The sequence below is a fragment of the Poromitra crassiceps genome, assembly GCF_964638095.1.
Source record: "Poromitra crassiceps genome assembly, chromosome: 22".
Lineage (NCBI taxonomy): Eukaryota > Metazoa > Chordata > Actinopteri > Beryciformes > Melamphaidae > Poromitra > Poromitra crassiceps.
The window spans coordinates 6932429-6953725 of record NC_139647.1 but is presented as its reverse complement, the minus strand read 5'-3'; the positions used below and the strand labels follow the sequence as shown (position 1 = coordinate 6953725).

At 43.1% G+C, this 21297-nt stretch overlaps 1 protein-coding gene across 1 annotated transcript in view; it reads right to left on the bottom strand.

Annotated features, from left to right (window-relative positions):
• Positions 1-21297, bottom strand: part of lmbrd1 (LMBR1 domain containing 1) — an 85188-nt gene that overhangs the window by 5269 nt on the left and 58622 nt on the right. Inside the window, exons 10-14 of the mRNA XM_083658438.1 lie at positions 20599-20663; positions 20314-20416; positions 17767-17871; positions 17431-17580; positions 16107-16167 (exon numbers count right to left, since the gene is read on the bottom strand). Of these exons, the coding sequence (XP_083514564.1) occupies positions 16107-16167; positions 17431-17580; positions 17767-17871; positions 20314-20416; positions 20599-20663 (484 nt within the window). The remainder of the gene's footprint in view (positions 1-16106; positions 16168-17430; positions 17581-17766; positions 17872-20313; positions 20417-20598; positions 20664-21297) is intronic.

The window sequence follows — 21297 nt, the reverse complement described above, 5'->3', positions numbered from 1 at the left end:
CAGTTGTCTTTGCAATATTATTATTTCCCATTGTGTCACCGCGACTCTACTCATCTGATCAGGTTTTGTTACGCCTTTTAAGTCAGTGAAGACTTTGAAACATTTCCCTGTCTCTCTCTGTATCTTGGGCCCAGCCTTTTGCACAGGCACTACAGCCCTCACCTAACTGCTAGACACCTGGCATATTTTTTTGGCTGCAAGTCTGTCAATGTCTGGAGTGATTTTCTGAGCGGTTGAAACTCTCAGTAGGTGTCTGTCAGTGACACATGTTGTGTTGTCCTCAAAACAGAAAATAGCTGACAATAGAAATTCTGCCAAATTGTAGCCTACTTACGGAAGATACTTGAGCTGCTTAATGTCCCAGCATAATTACCGTGGAATATTAAACATAACCCAGTTATGCTAATGAGGTCATTAATTAAGGCAATTACTGCATCAATTAGGCAGTATTTCTATGTCAACATACGTGTCTCCACAAAACACATGGGTGGTATTAATATGAACTCTGTATCTTAAAGCATTAGGGAGTTATAGTCATTTCAAGAAAATCTGGTTTTCCTCTTTAAGATGCAAATTTATGCAGCAAGGTGCTCAAAGAATCTAATCAGTTCATCTACCTTTATAGGACGTATTGTGTAGATTATAGAATGTCTACAGTACGCGCACGCACGCATATACTGTACGCCCACAGGAGAGGACCACGCCTATTTAATTGACAAATTGGACCATGCTAATTTCTATGAAAAATTTACAACAACAACAAAATATGTTTGTTACATTTTAAAGACTTTGTAATCATTAATGTATGTGAATGTGAAGCTGAAGTCAGGAGAAGCAGTGTCTGGTTATGTTAGTAAAGAGTGTGAAGCTGAAGTGAGGAGAAGCAGTGTCTGGTTATGTTAGTAAAGTGTGTGTGAAGCTGAAGTGTGGAGAACAGTGTCTGGTTATGTTGGTAAAGAGTGTGTGAAGCTGACGTGAGGAGAACAGTGTCTGGTTATGTTGGTAAAGAGTGTGAAGCTGACGTGAGGAGAACAGTGTCTGGTTATGTTGGTAAAGAGTGTGAAGCTGAAGTGAGGAGAACAGTGTCTGGTTATGTTAGTAAAGAGTGTGTGAAGCTGAAGTGAGGAGAACAGTGTCTGGTTATGTTAGTAAAGTGTGTGTGAAGCTGAAGTGAGGAGAACAGTGTCTGGTTATGTTAGTAAAGTGTGTGTGAAGCTGAAGTGAGGAGAACAGTGTCTGGTTATGTTAGTAAAGAGTGTGAAGCTGAAGTGAGGAGAAGCAGTGTCTGGTTATGTTAGTAAAGTGTGTGAAGCTGAAGTGAGGAGAACAGTGTCTGGTTATGTTGGTAAAGAGTGTGTGAAGCTGAAGTGAGGAGAACAGTGTCTGGTTATGTTAGTAAAGAGTGTGAAGCTGAAGTGAGGAGAACAGTGTCTGGTTATGTTAGTAAAGAATGTGTGAAGCTGAAGTGAGGAGAACAGTGTCTGGTTATGTTGGTAAAGAGTGTGTGAAGCTGAAGTGAGGAGAACAGTGTCTGGTTATGTTGGTAAAGAGTGTGTGAAGCTGAAGTGAGGAGAACAGTGTCTGGTTATGTTAGTAAAGAGTGTGAAGCTGAAGTGAGGAGAACAGTGTCTGGTTATGTTAGTAAAGTGTGTGAAGCTGAAGTGAGGAGAACAGTGTCTGGTTATGTTAGTAAAGAGTGTGAAGCTGAAGTGAAGTGAAGCAGTGTCTGGTTATGTTGGTAAAGAGTGTGTGAAGCTGAAATGAGGAGAACAGTGTCTGGTTATGTTAGTAAAGAGTGTGAAGCTGAAGTGAGGAGAACAGTGTCTGGTTATGTTAGTAAAGTGTGTGTGAAGCTGAAGTGAGGAGAAGCAGTGTCTGGTTATGTTAGTAAAGTGTGTGTGAAGCTGAAGTGAGGAGAACAGTGTCTGGTTATGTTAGTAAAGAGTGTGAAGCTGAAGTGAGGAGAACAGTGTCTGGTTATGTTAGTAAAGTGTGTGTGAAGCTGAAGTGAGGAGAACAGTGTCTGGTTATGTTAGTAAAGAGTGTGAAGCTGAAGTGAGGAGAACAGTGTCTGGTTATGTTAGTAAAGTGTGTGTGAAGCTGAAGTGAGGAGAACAGTGTCTGGTTATGTTAGTAAAGAGTGTGAAGCTGAAGTGAGGAGAACAGTGTCTGGTTATGTTAGTAAAGTGTGTGTGAAGCTGAAGTGAGGAGAACAGTGTCTGGTTATGTTAGTAAAGAGTGTGAAGCTGAAGTGAAGTGAAGCAGTGTCTGGTTATGTTGGTAAAGAGTGTGTGAAGCTGAAATGAGGAGAACAGTGTCTGGTTATGTTAGTAAAGAGTGTGAAGCTGAAGTGAGGAGAACAGTGTCTGGTTATGTTAGTAAAGAGTGTGTGAAGCTGAAGTGAAGAGAACAGTGTCTGGTTATGTTAGTAAAGTGTGTGTGAAGCTGAAGTGAGGAGAACAGTGTCTGGTTATGTTGGTAAAGAGTGTGTGAAGCTGAAATGAGGAGAACAGTGTCTGGTTATGTTAGTAAAGAGTGTGAAGCTGAAGTGAGGAGAACAGTGTCTGGTTATGTTAGTAAAGTGTGTGAAGCTGAAGTGAGGAGAACAGTGTCTGGTTATGTTAGTAAAGAGTGTGAAGCTGAAGTGAGGAGAACAGTGTCTGGTTATGTTAGTAAAGAGTGTGAAGCTGAAGTGAGGAGAACAGTGTCTGGTTATTAGGGATGCACCGATATGAAAATTTTGGCCGATGCCGATAACCGATATTAACATTGCTGTTATGGCCGATAACCGATATTTACCGATGTCGATATGATCTGTATAAAACCACATTTTTATGATCATCACATTTTGTACATACTGAAAAACACATGTTCACACTGAATTTGAAAAAGTTATGCATTTATTTATTTGCAAAGCCTTTGGAAAAGCCCATAAATCATAGATTTACTGCATTATTTCATATCAATGTGAAGAATTTGGCTGATAATGATAACCGATATTAACATTGCAACATCTGACCGATACCGATATGACCGATATGTTAAAAAATGACTAACATCGGCCGATACCGATATGATTGCCGATATATCGTGCATCCCTACTGGTTATGTTAGTAAAGAGTGTGTGAAGCTGAAGTGAGGAGAACAGTGTCTGGTTATGTTAGTAAAGTGTGTGTGAAGCTGAAGTGAGGAGAACAGTGTCTGGCTATGTTAGAGAGCCATCTGGAGCATTATACCTCACCCTGCTGAGAGGCTCCTATCACACTGTTCCTCACACAGCTCTGCACACGGACTTGAGCCACATGAACAGTGCAATATACTCATACAAGGCTCCGTCAAACCAAGGTCCACTCAAATAACCCAGTGTGCTTTACCATTTAGACACAACAATATTTTCATATTCTTTGAGGACCACGATGGAAACAAGTCCTGGGCTCTATTGTGTTTAATTCTTCGACACTTTTAATACTGGTGGTGTATGGTTTTATCTGTGTATTGTGTGTTTTAACATCTGTCTTAATAAATTCATTCATATTCATTCATGAATTCAAAAGCGCTCTCTCTATAGTATAACCTCGGTGTTGAAATAAAAAAGGCAACCCAACTCTAAGCTGTTTGATCTACAATAAAGATTAGATAGAGATGGCCTGAGGGAAGCTGCACCGATGGTCAGCCTCTGCTCCAGGAGGAGCGACAGACAATCGTCTCCATCTTCATCCCCACGTCCCCGCTCTTTTCCCTCAGCACCTCGGCCATCTGCAGCTCTCCAGCTGCTCACCTGAGCAGGGCTCAGAATGGGACCTACAGATGGTTCACAACAGTGGTCTGCCTAAACATATGATCATGTACACCAGTGACCCGCTTCACCTTGGAATCACTAGTGTTCCCTCATAAGAGCACGGGGCAGCTTGTGAGTGCAGGTAATAATAATGGCTTTAATTTATATAGCACACTTTAAAATGTAAAACAAATCTCAAGGTGCTTTACAGTAGATAAAAGACAAGATAAAAACAAGCTAAAAACAGCAAAAAAAAAACTCAGAGCTAGTAAAACGCAGAGCGGAACAGGTGGGTCTTAAGGTTCGTTTTAAAAACAGCGAGGGATTCAGAGGCCCGAACAGTTCCTGGGAGCTGGTTCCACAGGCGTGGCCCCAGGGTGGAGAAGGCTCGGTCACCCATCGTTGCCAGCTTGGTGCGGGGGAAACAACAAGCAGGTTGAGGGTGTCGGATCTGAGTGACCGGGAGGGGGGCTTGGGGGGGGGGAAGGAGTTCCTGAAGGTAGGTGGGACCAGTGTGGTTGACCGCCTTGTAGACCAGGAGGAGGAGTTTGAAGGCGATGCGTTGGTTGATGGGGAGCCAGTGGAGTGAGTGGAGGACAGGGGCGATGTGGTCTGACGGGCGGCGCAGTTCTGAACATATTCCAGTCTCTGGATGTGTGAAGCTGAAGTGAAGTGAAGCAGTGTCTGGTTATGTCAGTAAAGTGTGTCTAGTGTGCCAGTAAAGCTCATCTCACTGGAGTCATGATACTGGACTGAGTGCATGCTCTATGTACTGGAGCACGATGCATTATGTATAACGTAAATCCCCCATCCAAAAATCCCTTCAAGCAGGGTTCAAGACCTCTAGATGAAAACACAAAGGACAGCATATGTAGATAACTGATAATCCGTCTGGGTCACATGTACTGTTACAGACCACTTTCACTCAGAACCTCCACATTGACATTAACTGAATTATGTTTTTAATCATCTAATTAGTGTGCTGTGCAATGTAATTATGGCCCAGTGCCAGGACAGGATTTGAGGCGTGAGGTCACCTGACTGAGCTAGCCAAATCAACAAATTCACTGTGGAGAAAAAACCCACAACAAATAATGCTAGAAACTACAACTACTACCTAAAGACTGCATCATCATGCTCTATGTGTCCAACAAGTACAAGTCTATGGACGTGTGTCCACATAGCGTCTGTCAGCGTTTTTTGTTTGTTTGTTTTGGGCGTGGAAATAGCGCTGCCTGGAGCAATTTTTGTGAGGAGAAATAAGAGCGGCTGATAACGTCACCTGCTGCTAGCTCACTAACCAGCTGGTTAGCACTAACGTCACCTGCTGCTAGCTCACTAACCAGCTGGTTAGTAGCACTAACGTCACCTGCTGCTAGCTCACTAACCAGCTGGTTAGCACTAACATCACTTGCTGCTAGCTCACTAACCAGCTGGTTAGCACTAACGTCACCTGCTGCTAGCTCACTAACCAGCTGGTTAGCACTAACGTCACCTGCTGCTAGCTCACTAACCAGCTGGTTAACACTAACGTCACCTGCTGCTAGCTCACTAACCAGCTGGTTAGCACTAACGTCACCTGCTGCTAGCTCACTAACCAGCTGGTTAGCACTAACGTCACTTGCTGCTAGCTCACTAACCAGCTGGTTAGCACTAACATCACTTGCTGCTAGCTCACTAACCAGCTGGTTAGCACTAACATCACTTGCTGCTAGCTCACTAACCAGCTGGTTAGCACTAACATCACTTGCTGCTAGCTCACTAACCAGCTGGTTAGCACTAACATCACTTGCTGCTAGCTCACTAACCAGCTGGTTAGCACTAACATCACTTGCTGCTAGCTCACTAACCAGCTGGTTAGCACTAACGTCACCTGCTGCTAGCTCACTAACCAGCTGGTTAGCACTAACATCACTTGCTGCTAGCTCACTAACCAGCTGGTTAGCTCTGCTAGCAGACAATACAGTGTTGTGGAACAAGCAAAGGCTTACCAGATATTTCCATTACATGTCCGGTATCCATACTGCATATCGCTGCTACAGTAACGTCAATTCAATAACAACAACCTCCTATTTCTGCACCAGCAGCACTGTGACTGCCTCCATATTGTTGTTGCTATGGGAAACGGCCCGCGTCTCATTGCAATTGGTTGTCTGGAAAAAGTGGTTGACGTCACACGGTGCTTTTCTAAAAAGTTCAACATTTGTGAACTTTTGAAAGCGCTCCGCTGTGAGGAAGAAAACCTCGTGGTCACCTCCCATTACTTTCAATGAGGAAAGGGTGCTGGAGCTATATGGACACACACAGGGCTGGCCTTGTACATCTGGTGGCCCTAAGCAGGATCAGTTTGGGGGGCCTGCCTCGCAGTGGATAGACAGTGAAGTATTCATACAGTAGAACCAGCTACCATATGCAAAATACTGGTATAACCCTTGTGCATTTTATTTGTACCTAGAGCTATCAACATGATGGTTCTTATACAGCTAATTACAATTCTTACACTGCTAATTATAGTTTGTATACTGCTAATTAAATACACTCATGGAAACAGTCAAAGTAAAGCTGAGTGCACTTGCCATTTTTACTTCTGTACATTGTTTTTGTGTAGCCAGGTGAACAATGGGCTACAGACAATTTATTTTATTTATTTTGGGTTTACATACGGTGGTAGGATTCGCCTTTGAAATTAGCACTGTTGGAACTGTTCTTTTATTTGGTGTAACACTGTCACTTTAAGGCCAGCTAGAGGCTAAACTCCGTGAGAACACGGAGCTCACGCGAGATCTTAATCAGGAAGAAAACAGTGAATGTGAATGGGAGACTGTGAATGACTGTGGGGAAAAGAGCACACATATCATTGTAAAAGATTGCGGTAACAGTGTAAACGTGTCCCTGTGTGTGAGGTAACAGTGTAAACGTGTCCCTGTGTGTGAGGTAACAGTGTAAACGTGTCCCTGTGTGTGAGGTCTCCACCACGCTGAGCGCAACTTGGGACGGCGGATCTGCAGGGGAGATTGAAGCTGCTCTATTGAGTTCCAGGTGTGTTTAGGAGCGTGCCGGCTGCACCCTGCAGTGCAAAACCAGGCCACTACTGTTGTCTTTTCACTGCTACACATTATAGCATATGGAGTTGAGTTATCTAAGAGCTACAGTGATGCTTTGAGTAGCTGTGTTGCACCTTAGTCCACTACGTCACAACACACAGCTTGGAGCTGGAAGTTATTGTTTTGATTCTGTTTCTTTGTTAATTTGAAGGCGTTTCAGGACAGGCTGAGCTTACAGGAAGATAACAACCCTGGTTTCTTGTTTACTGTCATTTCCAAACAAATCCTCTGAATTATAAAATGAACGCTGCTCTTATTCAGTGCAGACTGGGAATAAAAAAGACCCACAAAAAGAGTTTTGCTTTGTGTCCGGTTTCGTCATTCTTGAATGCTTAGTGTTGAAATAACATTTTCATGCATGCAGAACACTGTGTCTTTAGGACCCTGGAGCTCTTAGCTGACATTTGTCAAAAATGGCTGGAAAGCTAGACTCCGGCGGTTCTAATGAGTCCAATTTCATCGTTTGCATTTGATATTTACTGGTCTGTGCTTTTGCACTTTTTACTCGCACATCTTTTACCTTTACTCTATCATTATTTTTGAATGGCCCCAGTAAGTGCACGCCTGCTGTGACATGACATTCAGACAGAGGTCAGGTTACCCCATGTGGAGCACTGAGCCCTACACATACTGTAGGGGTTGATCAGCAGCCACTCTATTTGATTACAGCCACACCAGCCTCACTTCCTGTTTGTGTAAAGCTACATGGAGGCAACATGGACAAAAGTATTTGCCATTTATAAGTTACTTCCTGTTGCGTTCACTACAGCTGATGATGGTGTTTGGATGAACACCCACATGTCTTGTTTTCTGCCTTTTCTTAGTCTTAAGTGTTTTTAAAAATAAATAATTTTTTCAACTTTCCACCTGGATGTTTGAAAATGAACTTACGCAGATAAGAGGGAAAGGATTCATCTGGAAGGCAGGGTTGTTGTATTTAAAGTCCCTGGAAACCAGAAATATTTTATTATTATTTAGCATTTTGAGTTCATCACATCACAGGAACCTATGTTAATAAGCCACCAGCCAAATTTGAACGATGATGAACGTCGCAAAGTATATAAATTTAGGTTTGACAGTCATGACAAAAGTCATGAGAATCAATTAGATTTTAGAGTGTATTTTCTCCCGCGGACTGTGTGGGCGTGTCCCGTCTGCAGCAGGTCTCCTCTCTCTCTCTCTCTCTCTCTCTCTCTCTCGGAGCAGACCGAGGAGACCTCTCTCTCCGTTAACGGAGAGAGAGAGAGAGAGAGAGAAGGAAAGAGAGATGGAGTGTGTGTGTGTGTTCGCAGCGCGCGTTGCTCGATGCATAGCACAGACAGAGAGGGTTTACAGAGAGGAAGAGATCTCTGCGCTGCGAGTGCACAGCGCTACTGTGTGTGTCAGTGTGTGTGTGCGCACGTGCGTGCATGCGTGTGTGCGATTCGATTAAATCTTATGACGTGATAAGATCATGCATTTTAGCACCGCATGCACCGCTCTCTTCAATGAGGAAATGGAAATCCAGACCTTGTAGAAAAGTGTCGATTTTTGGGGTTAGGGTTGAAAGTAATGTCAACTACTTTCTGAGGCACACAATTACTCACATAAGACCCTAAATTTAATAGTCAGAAGGTTTTTGTGGATTTTGGTTTCCAGAGACTTTAAGTTGCAGCTTGATATCTTATGTGAGAGGTCAAGGGACCCTTTGAAAATAGTCATGGCCATGAAAATTGCCAAATGTGGAGCTATTTTATGCCCGCTTCCCAGTGAGCATAACATGGTTGGTCCCGACGGATTTTGTCTGGAGGTCTAGTTTCTGCTAATACCAGAAGCTTTGCTCGAGTCTAGCTAAACATTGCAACAAGAGCTGTCAAACATGGACTGCACCCTGCCATCCTCTTCCCATGGGGGCCCCCTGGTGGCTTTTTTTCATTTCATTTCATTTATTTGTTTATTTGAATAGGGACAGGTACACGTACATATAGTGTTCACAACATAAAATGTCAATAAACCTATGATGTGTTGTACCAAAGCATGTATAGCCCAGGGCTAGTTTGCAATGCCAGTCCCTAGATGTAACCCGACATTCCAGCCCTGCTTAGGGCTGTAGGGCCCTAAGCAGCTGCTCAGTTTGCTTATAGGGAGGGCCGGCTCTGGACACACAGCCAAACTCAGATAGACATGATACATTATACTGTAGTAGTTAGTTACAGTGGCTAACAATACTATTCAGCTCCCACAACCTATTGCTTTAAGATCTGATCTCTATTTTGAAAAAGTATTAATACCTATTTCCTGTTTTTAAATTGCCAACATTTAAAGAAATTGAAACCTGCCAATTATGGGATGTTTTAAAGGAGGATTTGGTTGACAAAATATTGTAGTAGCAATTTTACGGTCTGGATCCTCTATATTTTGGATAGAGTGAGTGAACTAACTTCAGATAAAGATCTTATTATGTTGAAAAATACAGCATTTTGGAGTATTCTCTCTCCAGTCTGAGAGAAACTGATGTGAGAGAAACATTCACATTCTAGTGAACAGAGAAAGTACCCTACATTTTCTCCCATATATCACAAGGCAATGCTGCCATGTTTACCAAAAGAGAAGAGTGATCATTCCCCAAATAGTTCACTATAGTGAATGAGTGAATAGTTCACTATAGGGAATAGTGAGCGAGTGAATGAGTGAATAGTTCACTATAGTGAATAGTGAGCGAGTGAATGAGTGAATAGTTCACTATAGGGAATAGTGAGCGAGTGAATGAGTGAATAGTTCACTATAGGGAATAGTGAGCGAGTGAAGGAGTGAATAGTTCACTATAGGGAATAGTGAGCGAGTGAATGAGTGAATAGTTCACTATAGGGAATAGTGAGCGAGTGAAGGAGTGAATAGTTCACTATAGGGAATAGTGAGCGAGTGAAGGAGTGAATAGTTCACTATAGGGAATAGTGAGCGAGTGAAGGAGTGAATAGTTCACTATAGGGAATAGTGAGCGAGTGAAGGAGTGAATAGTTCACTATAGGGAATAGTGAGCGAGTGAAGGAGTGAATAGTTCACTATAGGGAATAGTGAGCGAGTGAATGGGTGAATAGTTCACTATAGGGAATAGTGAGCGAGTGAATGGGTGAATAGTTCACTATAGGGAATAGTGAGCGAGTGAATGGGTGAATAGTTCACTATAGGGAATAGTAAGCGAGTGAAGGAGTGAATAGTTCACTATAGGGAATAGTGAGCGAGTGAAGGAGTGAATAGTTCACTATAGGGAATAGTGAGAGAGTGAATGGGTGAATAGTTCACTATAGGGAATAGTGAGCGAGTGAAGGAGTGAATAGTTCACTATAGGGAATAGTGAGCGAGTGAAGGAGTGAATAGTTCACTATAGGGAATAGTGAGCGAGTGAAGGAGTGAATAGTTCACTATAGGGAATAGTGAGCGAGTGAAGGAGTGAATAGTTCACTATAGGGAATAGTGAGCGAGTGAAGGAGTGAATAGTTCACTATAGGGAATAGTGAGCGAGTGAATGGGTGAATAGTTCACTATAGGGAATAGTGAGCGAGTGAATGGGTGAATAGTTCACTATAGGGAATAGTGAGCGAGTGAATGGGTGAATAGTTCACTATAGGGAATAGTGAGCGAGTGAATGGGTGAATAGTTCACTATAGGGAATAGTGAGCGAGTGAAGGAGTGAATAGTTCACTATAGGGAATAGTGAGCGAGTGAAGGAGTGAATAGTTCACTATAGGGAATAGTGAGCGTGTGTAGATTACCACCATTTTCTTTCAGAAAAAAGGAACAACTTTTCACTGACACATCCCATTGTAATGTGATTTAATGATAATCCCCTTGATGCAGAGACAATTATAATGAATGTGTGCTGGGATTGAGGGAGCCTCCTGTTGGAAAGTGCCTGGGCAGCAGCAGATCAAATGACAACAATCTTTCCCCTGTAGCTCTTTCAAACAATGCTGTGGAAAAGTGCACGTTGCTAGGAAACAGACAGGGCTCTATCTCCTTTGTATTTATTAGTTAAAATATAAGTGCTGTCTGTGGTGGTGTGAGTCACGATTTGTGATGGAAGTGATGTCATCAGTGCTGTCACTTGAGCAATTGTGATGTCATCAGTGCTGTCACTTGAGCAATTGTGATGTCATCAGTGATGTCACTTGAGCAATTGTGATGTCATCAGTGATGTCACTTGAGCAAAGTTGATTGCGCAACTGTGGTGGGCGGGCGGTGTGTGACAGAGGAGCGGGCAATTTCCATAACTCCCACCATGGCGCATTATCTCAAGTCTCCACCCGATTCCTAATAGTATAAAAACAACCTGTATCCTAAGTTTGATTATATTACTGGGATCAGGGGCGATTTTAGGGTTGCACAAAGCACCTTAGGTTAAGATTTCCCTTAGAGTCAGAGTTAAGGTGTCCATAAAATAGAATCAGCTGCACAAAACACCCTTAAATCTTGTGCTTATGTTTTCCTTAAAATGTTTAACCTTAGGGAGAAGAAAATTGTGTAAATTTTTAAGTAAATTGGATCAATCTGGTGGCTAGATCTATGAAGAACTACACATATCACATTAATATCCTCTTTAGTGTTCTGTGGCTTTACAATGATGAAAAAATAATTCTGCATACAGGTCAGGACTATATGGTAGAATACTGTTTGCTTAAATACAATGGCCCATCTATACCAAAGCTTGTTTAGGATTTAGGATTAGACAGCTACTCAAAAGTCACTCATCCCGGGCGTCCGGGTAGTGCAGCGGTAGATTCCCTGCCTTCCAACCAGAGGGTCGCAGGTTCGCGTTCTCATGTTACCTCCGGCTTGTTCGGGCATCCATGCAGGTACGATTGGCTAGTGTCTGCGGGTGGGAAGCCGGATTGAGGGTATTTGTCCTGGTCACTGCACTAGCACCTCCTCTGGTCGGTCGGGGCGCCTGTTTGTGGCAGAAGGGAACTGGTGGGAATAGCGTGATCCTCCCACGTGCTACGTCTTGCCAGTGGAGCTCCCCGCTGTCAGGTGAAAAGAAGCGGCTGGCTACTGCGCATGTCTCGGAGGAAGCATGGTGCTAGTCTCCGGCTCTCCCCAGATCGGCAGAAGGTGGAGCAGTGACCGGGGCAGCAGGGGGGAATTGGCCAAGTACAATTGGGGAGAAAAAAGGGGAAAATCGTCGGAAAAAAAGACACTCATCCACGTTGTGACTCTTCTCGTCCCTGTCGCCACAATGGTGGAACGAGCTCCCCCCTTCCGTCAGGGTGGCCGAATCACTGCCCATCTTCCAGCGGAGACTAAAAACCCACCTCTTCAGGCTACACCTGGACCCTTCTTAAACTACGTCATGTTCTTCTTCTTCAACGAAAAGCTACTTATTCCTTTTTAAAACAAACTTTCAACAAACTTATTCCTTTAAAAAAAGTCTCTGACAAAGACTGTGTTGCACAGTTGATTTCACTACTGTTGAAAATGTTTTACTTTTGTACTGTAAGTCACTTTGGATAAAGCATCTGCTAAATGACAATGTAATGTAATGTATTATAAGTAATGTAATATAAGACCATAATGCCCAATGAAGGATGACTTCAAACTGGCCGTAAGACACTAAAGCTCACACATCAGTGGCAGAAGCTATCCACACGGCTCATTGTTTTACAATAGGTTGCACAGATACTCGTAACTGGGAGCGACCTTAGCATTACATGCTGTTGCCAGGGTAAATATCGCAAAGACAGAATAGTACAAAGTTGATTTTGATTGGCTCATTTGGGATAATCAGTTGATGAATGCAAACAGCCGTAAAGCATCTGTACAAATGTGGTCCTATGCATAGAAAAATCCATGCATAAAAGAAGGGGGGGGGGAACAAACAAACAAAAAACACGGCTCATTTGCATTTCAAATATGATTTTTAGACCAACTTTTGAAAACAAAATGCATATGGGGATGGGAAGTCTGGGGGGAAAAACTCCTTTGGGGCTCAAGTTGTCTGCTTCTTGTGGATTCATCTACCATGATGCTGAGTAAATGAGTATGACCAATGAGTGACCACAGTGACCACATGGGAAAAGGCTCAGCCCACACAGGCAGGGAGCCTGAGCTATTTAGGAAACATGAGACAAACTAAACTGGTTAGAATGATCAACTGGAGATGGGTTGATTTCTGCTAACCTGCCAGGTGACTTCTGTGTGACTGATGTTTTCTCCATTCTGAGACACGGGGGCACAAGTGGGTCCACAATTAACATGCACCCCTACTAAAATTTAGTAGGGGTAAATGGTAAATGGCCTGCAATTATATAGCGCTTTTATCCAAAACGCTTTACAGTCAGTAGGTACATTCACCCATTCACACACCGATGGCGGCAGGTTACCACGCAGGGTGCTGCCACACCAGCGGGAGCAATTTGGGGTTCAGTGTCTTGCCCAAGGACACTTCGACATGCAGACTCGAGGAGCCGGGAATCGAACCACCGACCTCTTTTATCCAAAGCGATTAGTGGACGACCCGCTCTACCTCCTGAGCTACAGCCGCCCTATCATATATCTACACACAACACAGGTTACATACATACATATACATTATAATACTACACAAACACAGCATGTCTGACTGTGGGAGGAAACCCACGCAAACACGGGGAGAACATGCAAACTCCACACAGAAAGGACCGGGGTGGAGATTCGAACCCACGACCTTCTTACTCTGAGGTGACAATGCTAACCACTGATCCACCGGTAATCTCTAAATCCACATGACGCTGCTGCCATTATGAATAGAAGTCTAAAGGTGACAAAATTGTAGTTTCACAGCCACTAAAACAAATAAGGCTGCTTTAAATGGTCGGAATGAAGGCGTTTTTAAGAAAATAACGAAACACAAGCTCTACTGGGAGTGGTAAAGGCTACTTATGAATGGGCTAGTCTAAAGGTGGATCTGTCCTAAAGGCGTTATTATAGAATTCTATGTTTGTCTGTCTCTCATTTATTTGATAAGAGTCCACTCTGTATTGCTCAGTATATAGAAATAAATTACAGTATTCATTGTTTTGAGTGCCTTCCAGACATGGAAAGCAAATGGATGCAGTACACACCAAACTTCTTTCTGACAACAAAACCAATTTGCATTTTGTTAGCAGCACATCTTCATTTGAACACCCAAGATTAATAAGTAAACCTAAAACAAAACACCTACCTCAGAATGAAAATATTTTGCAAAGGATTCACATTTGACACCTTCGTTTCTAAGACTAACTGAACCATAATGCAATTATTTAATGCAGGCTGAGTCAAAAGACACATTTAAGCAAGGTACAGTCAAATATAGTAACTGCCTATCTCTAATTGATTTGGGGAATTAACGACATCCACCTCATTGTTTCTGCATGGCCCTTTTACTTGACATTTAAAGCCAGTATCAACACTCACTAGCTGTTGTAATTGCTATCCAATTCTATGTCTGGGAGAGTGTTTATGTCCCAACACAATGAACCGGGTTCCAATGCAATAAAAGACCACATTAAAAAATAATATCTTCGATTCTGTGTTTTCAAGGTCACTCTCTCGGGTTGCTAGCTTATAATTTAATTTTACAAACTAAATCGCAAATGTTCACTTTAACAAAATAACTCAACTTAGAGCAAATTGAGTTTGAAAGAACTTTCTCCTATTCTGGCAATTACATAAGGTCTATAAATCCCACTGCAACATTCTTATTTACAGAGCATCGTCTTGGCAGTTGGTGATTATTCTGCTTTTAAAAGCCTGTTCCCAGCCAAAAGCATTATGTAGACAGAACAGTATTTCAATCATGAGAGACTCGTAGGAAAGATTAACAAACTTTGTTAAACCAATAAACAGTTTAAGCGTGGCGTTTGACTCCATGATATGACGACGCTCCTCTTGATATGAGAGAGAGGGGGGGGGGGGGGGCGTCAGTGCTGTTGTAATCCCCCCAAAAGAAATGGAAGTTTTAAACTGGGATAAAACATATACCAAAGGGGTTCATGGAGCTCGCCGGGGTATGCAATTGTCAGGATGTGAATTGACTGGGGTTTAAGCAAAATGCAGGGATAAAGGGTTGTCTAAATTGTCAGGACGTGGGCTGACTGAGTTTAAAGCCCCATTCAGCAAGTTTTCCAAGTTTTGCTATTGGAGAAACTGCGGCCTCTGCGTGCAATAGTATCGATAACGATATCGCCGTTTCAAAGTCAACAAAACACAGCGCCAGAAAGCTCTATGTACATGTTGTGACATCGGGTGCTCACCACGTGATGAAATAATAATCCATAGTTCCGTGAAACATCATTTTCGTAGCAAATCCGAATCGAGTTACTTCCTGGTTTCCAGGAACGCAACGCTGCCGCTGTAGAGCGCATGCGCGCATCTTGCCTCGGGACGTGGCAGACAAACTGCTTAGTCTCAGGGCTGGCCAATAGAGGGCGGTGTGGGATAAATAAAGGCGAGAGTCTCCCTATTACAAGTCAATCTACCATGTCCTATGACTAAAAAGCTCTTATATTACAGTAAAAAATGACAAAAATCTTACTGATTGGGGCTTTAAGCAATGGCAAGGACGCTTATGGGGTTAAATGCAAATTTCCCGGGCATGGGCGGACCACCACCACCAACGGAATGCTTTAATGCTTCCTACAATCATGGAAGGAGGAATCTTTGTGCTGATAATACATGTATAGCAGCTTGCTCTGGACGGATGTAGGACGCAGAGGCCGATGAAGACCGGCGCCCAAGGGAGGCAACCCCCCAAAAGACTCATAATTCAACACACCTTTGTCTCTGTCCTCAGTAGGGTTTAAAACCTGCTTTTGGAGTGTTTGCATTGCATCGTACCCTCTCAACCACCAACAAGGATCCGACTTGAGCAACTTGGGCAAATGAATAAATGAGTGTGATCATTTAAAGCTGGCTTGCATTTTCATGGTTGACTTACTGTAAGTGTTGACATGCGGAAAGCAAGGGGGCACCGAATGCTTCAGTAAATGTTTGTCGTTAGTATTAATTCATCCAATAAATAATGAATGATGAGAAAGATCAGCGAAGAGATCTTGTGCACCACTGTTGCATAAGAAAGGGGTTTGACTCAACACTACTGTCCTTGCTCTCCTCCAGTGGAAACTTGTTCTGAGAGGCATCAATTGTTAATGTGCTGTAAGTTCTTCCCACTGTTGGACAGTGTGTAGCGAGCACTACCTTACTGTACCAGCAGGGATGACAAGACTTACCCTCAGGTGCATCGGCATCACAGATCTTGGTGGTCTCAGAGGTAGAATTCCCAGAGGGTATCTGGCTCAGAAAATAAATAAATAACTAAATTACACAAGGCATGTACTGTATCTATTTAGCACAAAACTACTACTAAAAAGGGATTCCCCCCCCCCATAACTTGTGAGTCTTTAAAGGTAAAGACTCATGAGTCATAATGAGTTAGGCAAAAAAAATTGCCATCTTTAACCTGTGAGTCCTAACGAGTTAGTCTGAAAAGGCGTCTTTGCTCAAATTTAAAAAGATAAAGGCTGTTCCAGCAAAAACACCACCTACTCTCGCATGCATGGTTCATTTCAATGATGTCCTTTAAATGCATTCTACATGGGTGCATCGCACATGGGTGCATCGCACATGCGCGCGCACACGCACGCACACACACACAGATCACAGGGACGGTGGACTGTCATACAGCAGATAGACAGAATCAAAAATATATAGAAATTAGGGCTGTCAGCGTTACGCGGTAATCGCGCGTTAACTCAAATTCCTTTTAACGCCACTATTTTTTTGAACGTGCGATTAACGCATGCACTTTCTTTGAAGTTTGAGCCTTGGTCCGACCCATAGTTTGGGAAATCAGGAAGCAGTAACGTTGATAGCAAGCAGAAACAAAGCTCCGTGAGCAGAAAAGGAGGAAGAAAATGGGTATATTGGCAAGTTCAGCTTCAAATTGAGAAAGATGTCCTGCATTTTGGGTGAGAGAGAGAGAGAGGGAGCAGCTCAGACAGACGGAGAACGGAGGGGGGGGGGGGGGGGTGGAGACAGAGAGGGAGAGAGAGAGGCAGACAGACAGGCAGTGAGAGAGGGGGGGCGAGCAGACCAGAGAGAGAGACCGACGGAGAACGGGAACGCGAGAGAGATACCGAGAGAGAAAGTGAGAAAGAGAGGGGGGAGAGAGCATGCACGCAGCTTCTCCTGTCTGTGGCTCGAGAGATGTAGAGGATAGCACCAATTAACTTCACAGTGCAGCCTGAGAGATGTGTATTCCCAGTAACTAGTAGCAATAATAACAATATTACCAATGGCCAAATACTTACCCATACTAATAATAGCTACCCATATTAATACAACAGTGCATCTTTGCACAAAGCTCTCAGGTTTAAGGTAGCCTACCTCGGTTTAAGGTAGATTTAGAACAGATTATTATTTTTTTATTAATTTGCGATTAATCGTGATTAACTATGGACAATCATGCGATTAATCGCGATTAAATATTTTAATCGATTGACAGCCCTAATAGAAATGCATAGATTGGTATGCAACATATGGAGTTGTCCTCACCTGTACAAGGTATTTCTGGCTGCCATACATGACATATTGTGGGGCGAGGCTATAAATCATGTAGCTGGTGTGAAGAACAATCAAGAGGAGGATCATACACAGGAAGAGAAGAGCCTGGGGACGGGTTCTCTTAGGTCTGATTTTGTACAGCTGCAAAAGAAAGAATGACATGCGTTTGTAAGAATGTGGAACACAGCATGTTCAGAACAAAGCATACACTCACAAATGACAGCATACAGTACACGGTGAAAAACAAAGACTTTTGCCCTTCAATCACGATCGTAACAATAACAGAAGATCATTTCAAAAACAAATAGACAAGTGAAGCCTTCCTACCCTTATCCAGAAGAACCAGATGCCCATGTTGCGGATGCCAGCCATGGACGTGAGCACAAAGTACATGGTGATGACCGTGATCAGGATGTAATCCAATGGGAAGACCTGTGATACCAGAGACAGGCTTCATATGGGCTGCATCTCTCATGCATGCAGTGCACACACATCACATGACACACATCACATGACATCACATGACACACATCACATGTAGGGTCATTTTAGTCTCGGCTCCCAGACGTTTGGTGAGCTGCGCCACCAAACGTCTGGGAATTTCACTGTCAGAAACTGTCTGTCCGAGCCCGGCGAGAACCGCCGGCAGCAGACACGCCTACATTTATTATTAGAATTTTATTTGGTAGCGGCAATGCCATTTATCATAGTCCTAACACAGAGCATGAAGCTGATATGCTCCAAACAAAATTTATAGCTGTGGTTAATTTTACAATCATTTTTCCTACCCGGAAGTGGTCCGCTTGATACTGTTAACTTGTGTGAAGTCATCAGCAGCCAGCAGGCTCTGTAACGTTAGCCTCGGGAGTCGGGTTTATCGCTGGGGGAAAGACCTCTAGCCGCCGGGGCCGGAGGAAACACGTCCTATTAACAGGTTATGTTTGTTTCTACGTGATTAATATGTTTCTCCGCATATGCGACAATGTTTTGCGAGACACCGGTTCTGCATGAGATCTGCCCCCAGAAAGCAGGCCCGCCCACAACACTCATGATTGGTTCTCCGATGCAAGGCTTCCAACAGCGCCACCTAACGTTATGCAAAGATTTAAATAGTAATATTCTCAGTCTTACAGGAGTGAAACGGATTAAGACTGAGGGCTGAGTCTAGGGTCATTTTAGCTTTCTGTGTGCAAGCACTCTCAGAGCATAGTCAACATTGAAGAGACATGCTGCTTTGGAGCCATTACAAAATGAGCAATTATTATCAAGATGCTACAGCAAACTTTGTGTGGGCCAATTAATCTTGAGCAAATCAGAGCTTCTTACTGCGCAGTGTGGTTAGACAATGAAAGAGAGGGTTTGAAGTAGGGATGGGGAATCGTCCCTATTTTCATATCGTCCAATCGTGGTCATTAGAGATGGGCGATAGACGATCCAATCGCCATAACCTATTCATTGACCGTCATTTTAATAATAATAATTATTATAGGGACCTATTCCTATTTAATGGCATTCATTATTTGGAGGGGGAAAACAATTGATCATAATATTATTGAATACAGCCTGTAGAAGGGTTTTTTGTTTTGGTCCCCGTGAAACTTTCTATAGTCTCTCGTGATTCTGAATATAGCGGAATCGTTTGGTTTGACCAAACAAAAATGCCCCCACGGCACCGCGTCATACCTCAAAAGCCACGCCAACCATGGGGCAAAACAATATCGCTAACCAACCGGTAAAAGCGGCAGTCGGGAGGAAATCTTTTCAGATACCGACAGCCTGACAAAGTTTTTCCTGTTTCCGAGTGGACAAGTATGTCAAATAATGATTTCAACACACTGCCTCCGACAGAGGGAAATGTACGCTGAAAAAATGAACTTAATTGGCCTCCATCTACAGCATGTCCTTTTTCATTACTCCAATAAAGCTGGATAAGTGATGCCATACAGTGGCCTGAAGTGAATTACTCCAACATTTACCACGACTTCATTTAATCACCATGAAAGATAATAAGTTGACCTTTACCTTGGCACTTCATATTTAAAATCTTTAAATACAGCTATGCTTTTCAGACTAGGTTTGGCGTGACATTGGTTATTAAAGTGGAGTGTTTGCTAAGTTAACTATCTTACAGGCAATGTACACCAGATGCGTTACGGCTGCGTTGCGGATCCGGCAAAACTGCCGGATCGGATCTCGTCCATGTTAATTGACGGGCGATACGTGCGGTACGGAAAAATGACGCGCCTGTTCTATTTTTGTCGGATCCCACATCCGTCTGACAGATTACATGAGTGTGGGTCTGTTCGCTGCCGTAGCGCATCTGTCCCGCTGGCGGTGTACATTAGCCCTTACTGTATGTTAGCTAAGAAGTCAGTGAGATACAGTATCTCATTGCTTTTGCACCGTGGAATGGCATTCAATAGCAAAATATCCTGAGACCCACACACGAAAACATCAAATTTGTTCTTAAAGAGAGGAATTAGCCAGTAATGTTAGCTTAGTAGCAACCTAATGTTAGACAAGCATGGTAGCTTTTAAACACATTACATGCAGGTTATCTTACAAGAAAACTAGATTAAGAACACACTAGAAGAACACACTACCAGTAATTATCTAGTGACTACATATATAAAATGGAGTATGTGGGCAATGTTTGTTTGCTTGTTTCAAGTTCTGTGTTCGGCCACAGCTATGCCGTTTTACGTGCGATTTGGCTGAAACCTTCAGGGTGTGTGAAGGGCACCCGTGTGGGTGACCTGACGGAGTCAGATTTTTTGATTAGGCTAATTAGCAAGGCTTGAACCCCCTGCTATTGCCGCTGGCGGCTATATTTATTATTATTATTTCAGGCCAGAGCGATGTAAGGATACTCACAGGCTGTAAGGCTAACAGAAGTTCATTCAGAGGATTGGTGAGGTTGGTGCCAAAGATAATGAATCCGGAGCTGATGCCTGCAGAGTGGAGGGCTTTATCCAAACTGAAACACACAGAAACAACTTCAATCTGAGTTGGAATCTCCAACGTTACAAAGCATGATTCAGATAGGAAAATCACTGTACAGTGCAATGCTTACATTTTGACACTCCCTGCCTATCACTGCACACATTGAATGCGTCATTTGGATTGTATGCAGGAAGTACAGGACGTGTCATGACTTACTTTGAAATGAAGAGGGCGACAGTGAACAGCAGTGCCACCAGGATGAAGAAAATGCCCATCAATATCTGCAATAGAAAAAACCCCATAAATGATATGTATGATCCCAGTCATATAGACGCTTTTCATTTGACAACATAAACATTCAAAATTGCCCCTAGCTTACTTCCTTGTTGCAATGTTTGCTAATACAATAGTTGACAGGAAATAAGCTAGGGTTCAAACTGTTCCCATAGCAACCGAATTCCGTGAAAACCGTCTATACACTAGGCCACGGACCAATAGCAGGCGGAGCTGCGGCTCTGGGAAACTCCCATCTCACGTGAGGTGCGGAAGGACTCAACCCATTCCCTCCCACTCTGCTGAAGAAAAATCAAGATGGCAACACCCACCGTTTGAACTCCGCCAGGAAAACTAAATGTAATAGGATAGATACCTCCATATTATTTATGTCTATGGTACCATTCATTTCCCTCCATCTGACACCTGTCATTCTGTGCGTTTAAATTGTGTTTTCTGAATTCCTACGGAATGTTTGAATTGATTTAAGTTGTAGGCTATCTGTTTCCTGTTTTCCGGTTTGTTTGATTTGAGTTTGATTTTTAAGGTAAATTCTCGATCCATCACTCATTGGGCATATTAGTCGGGATATGAAAATGCATCTGCTGGTATGCTAATTATAAATTTTTCCTCTAGATTTTT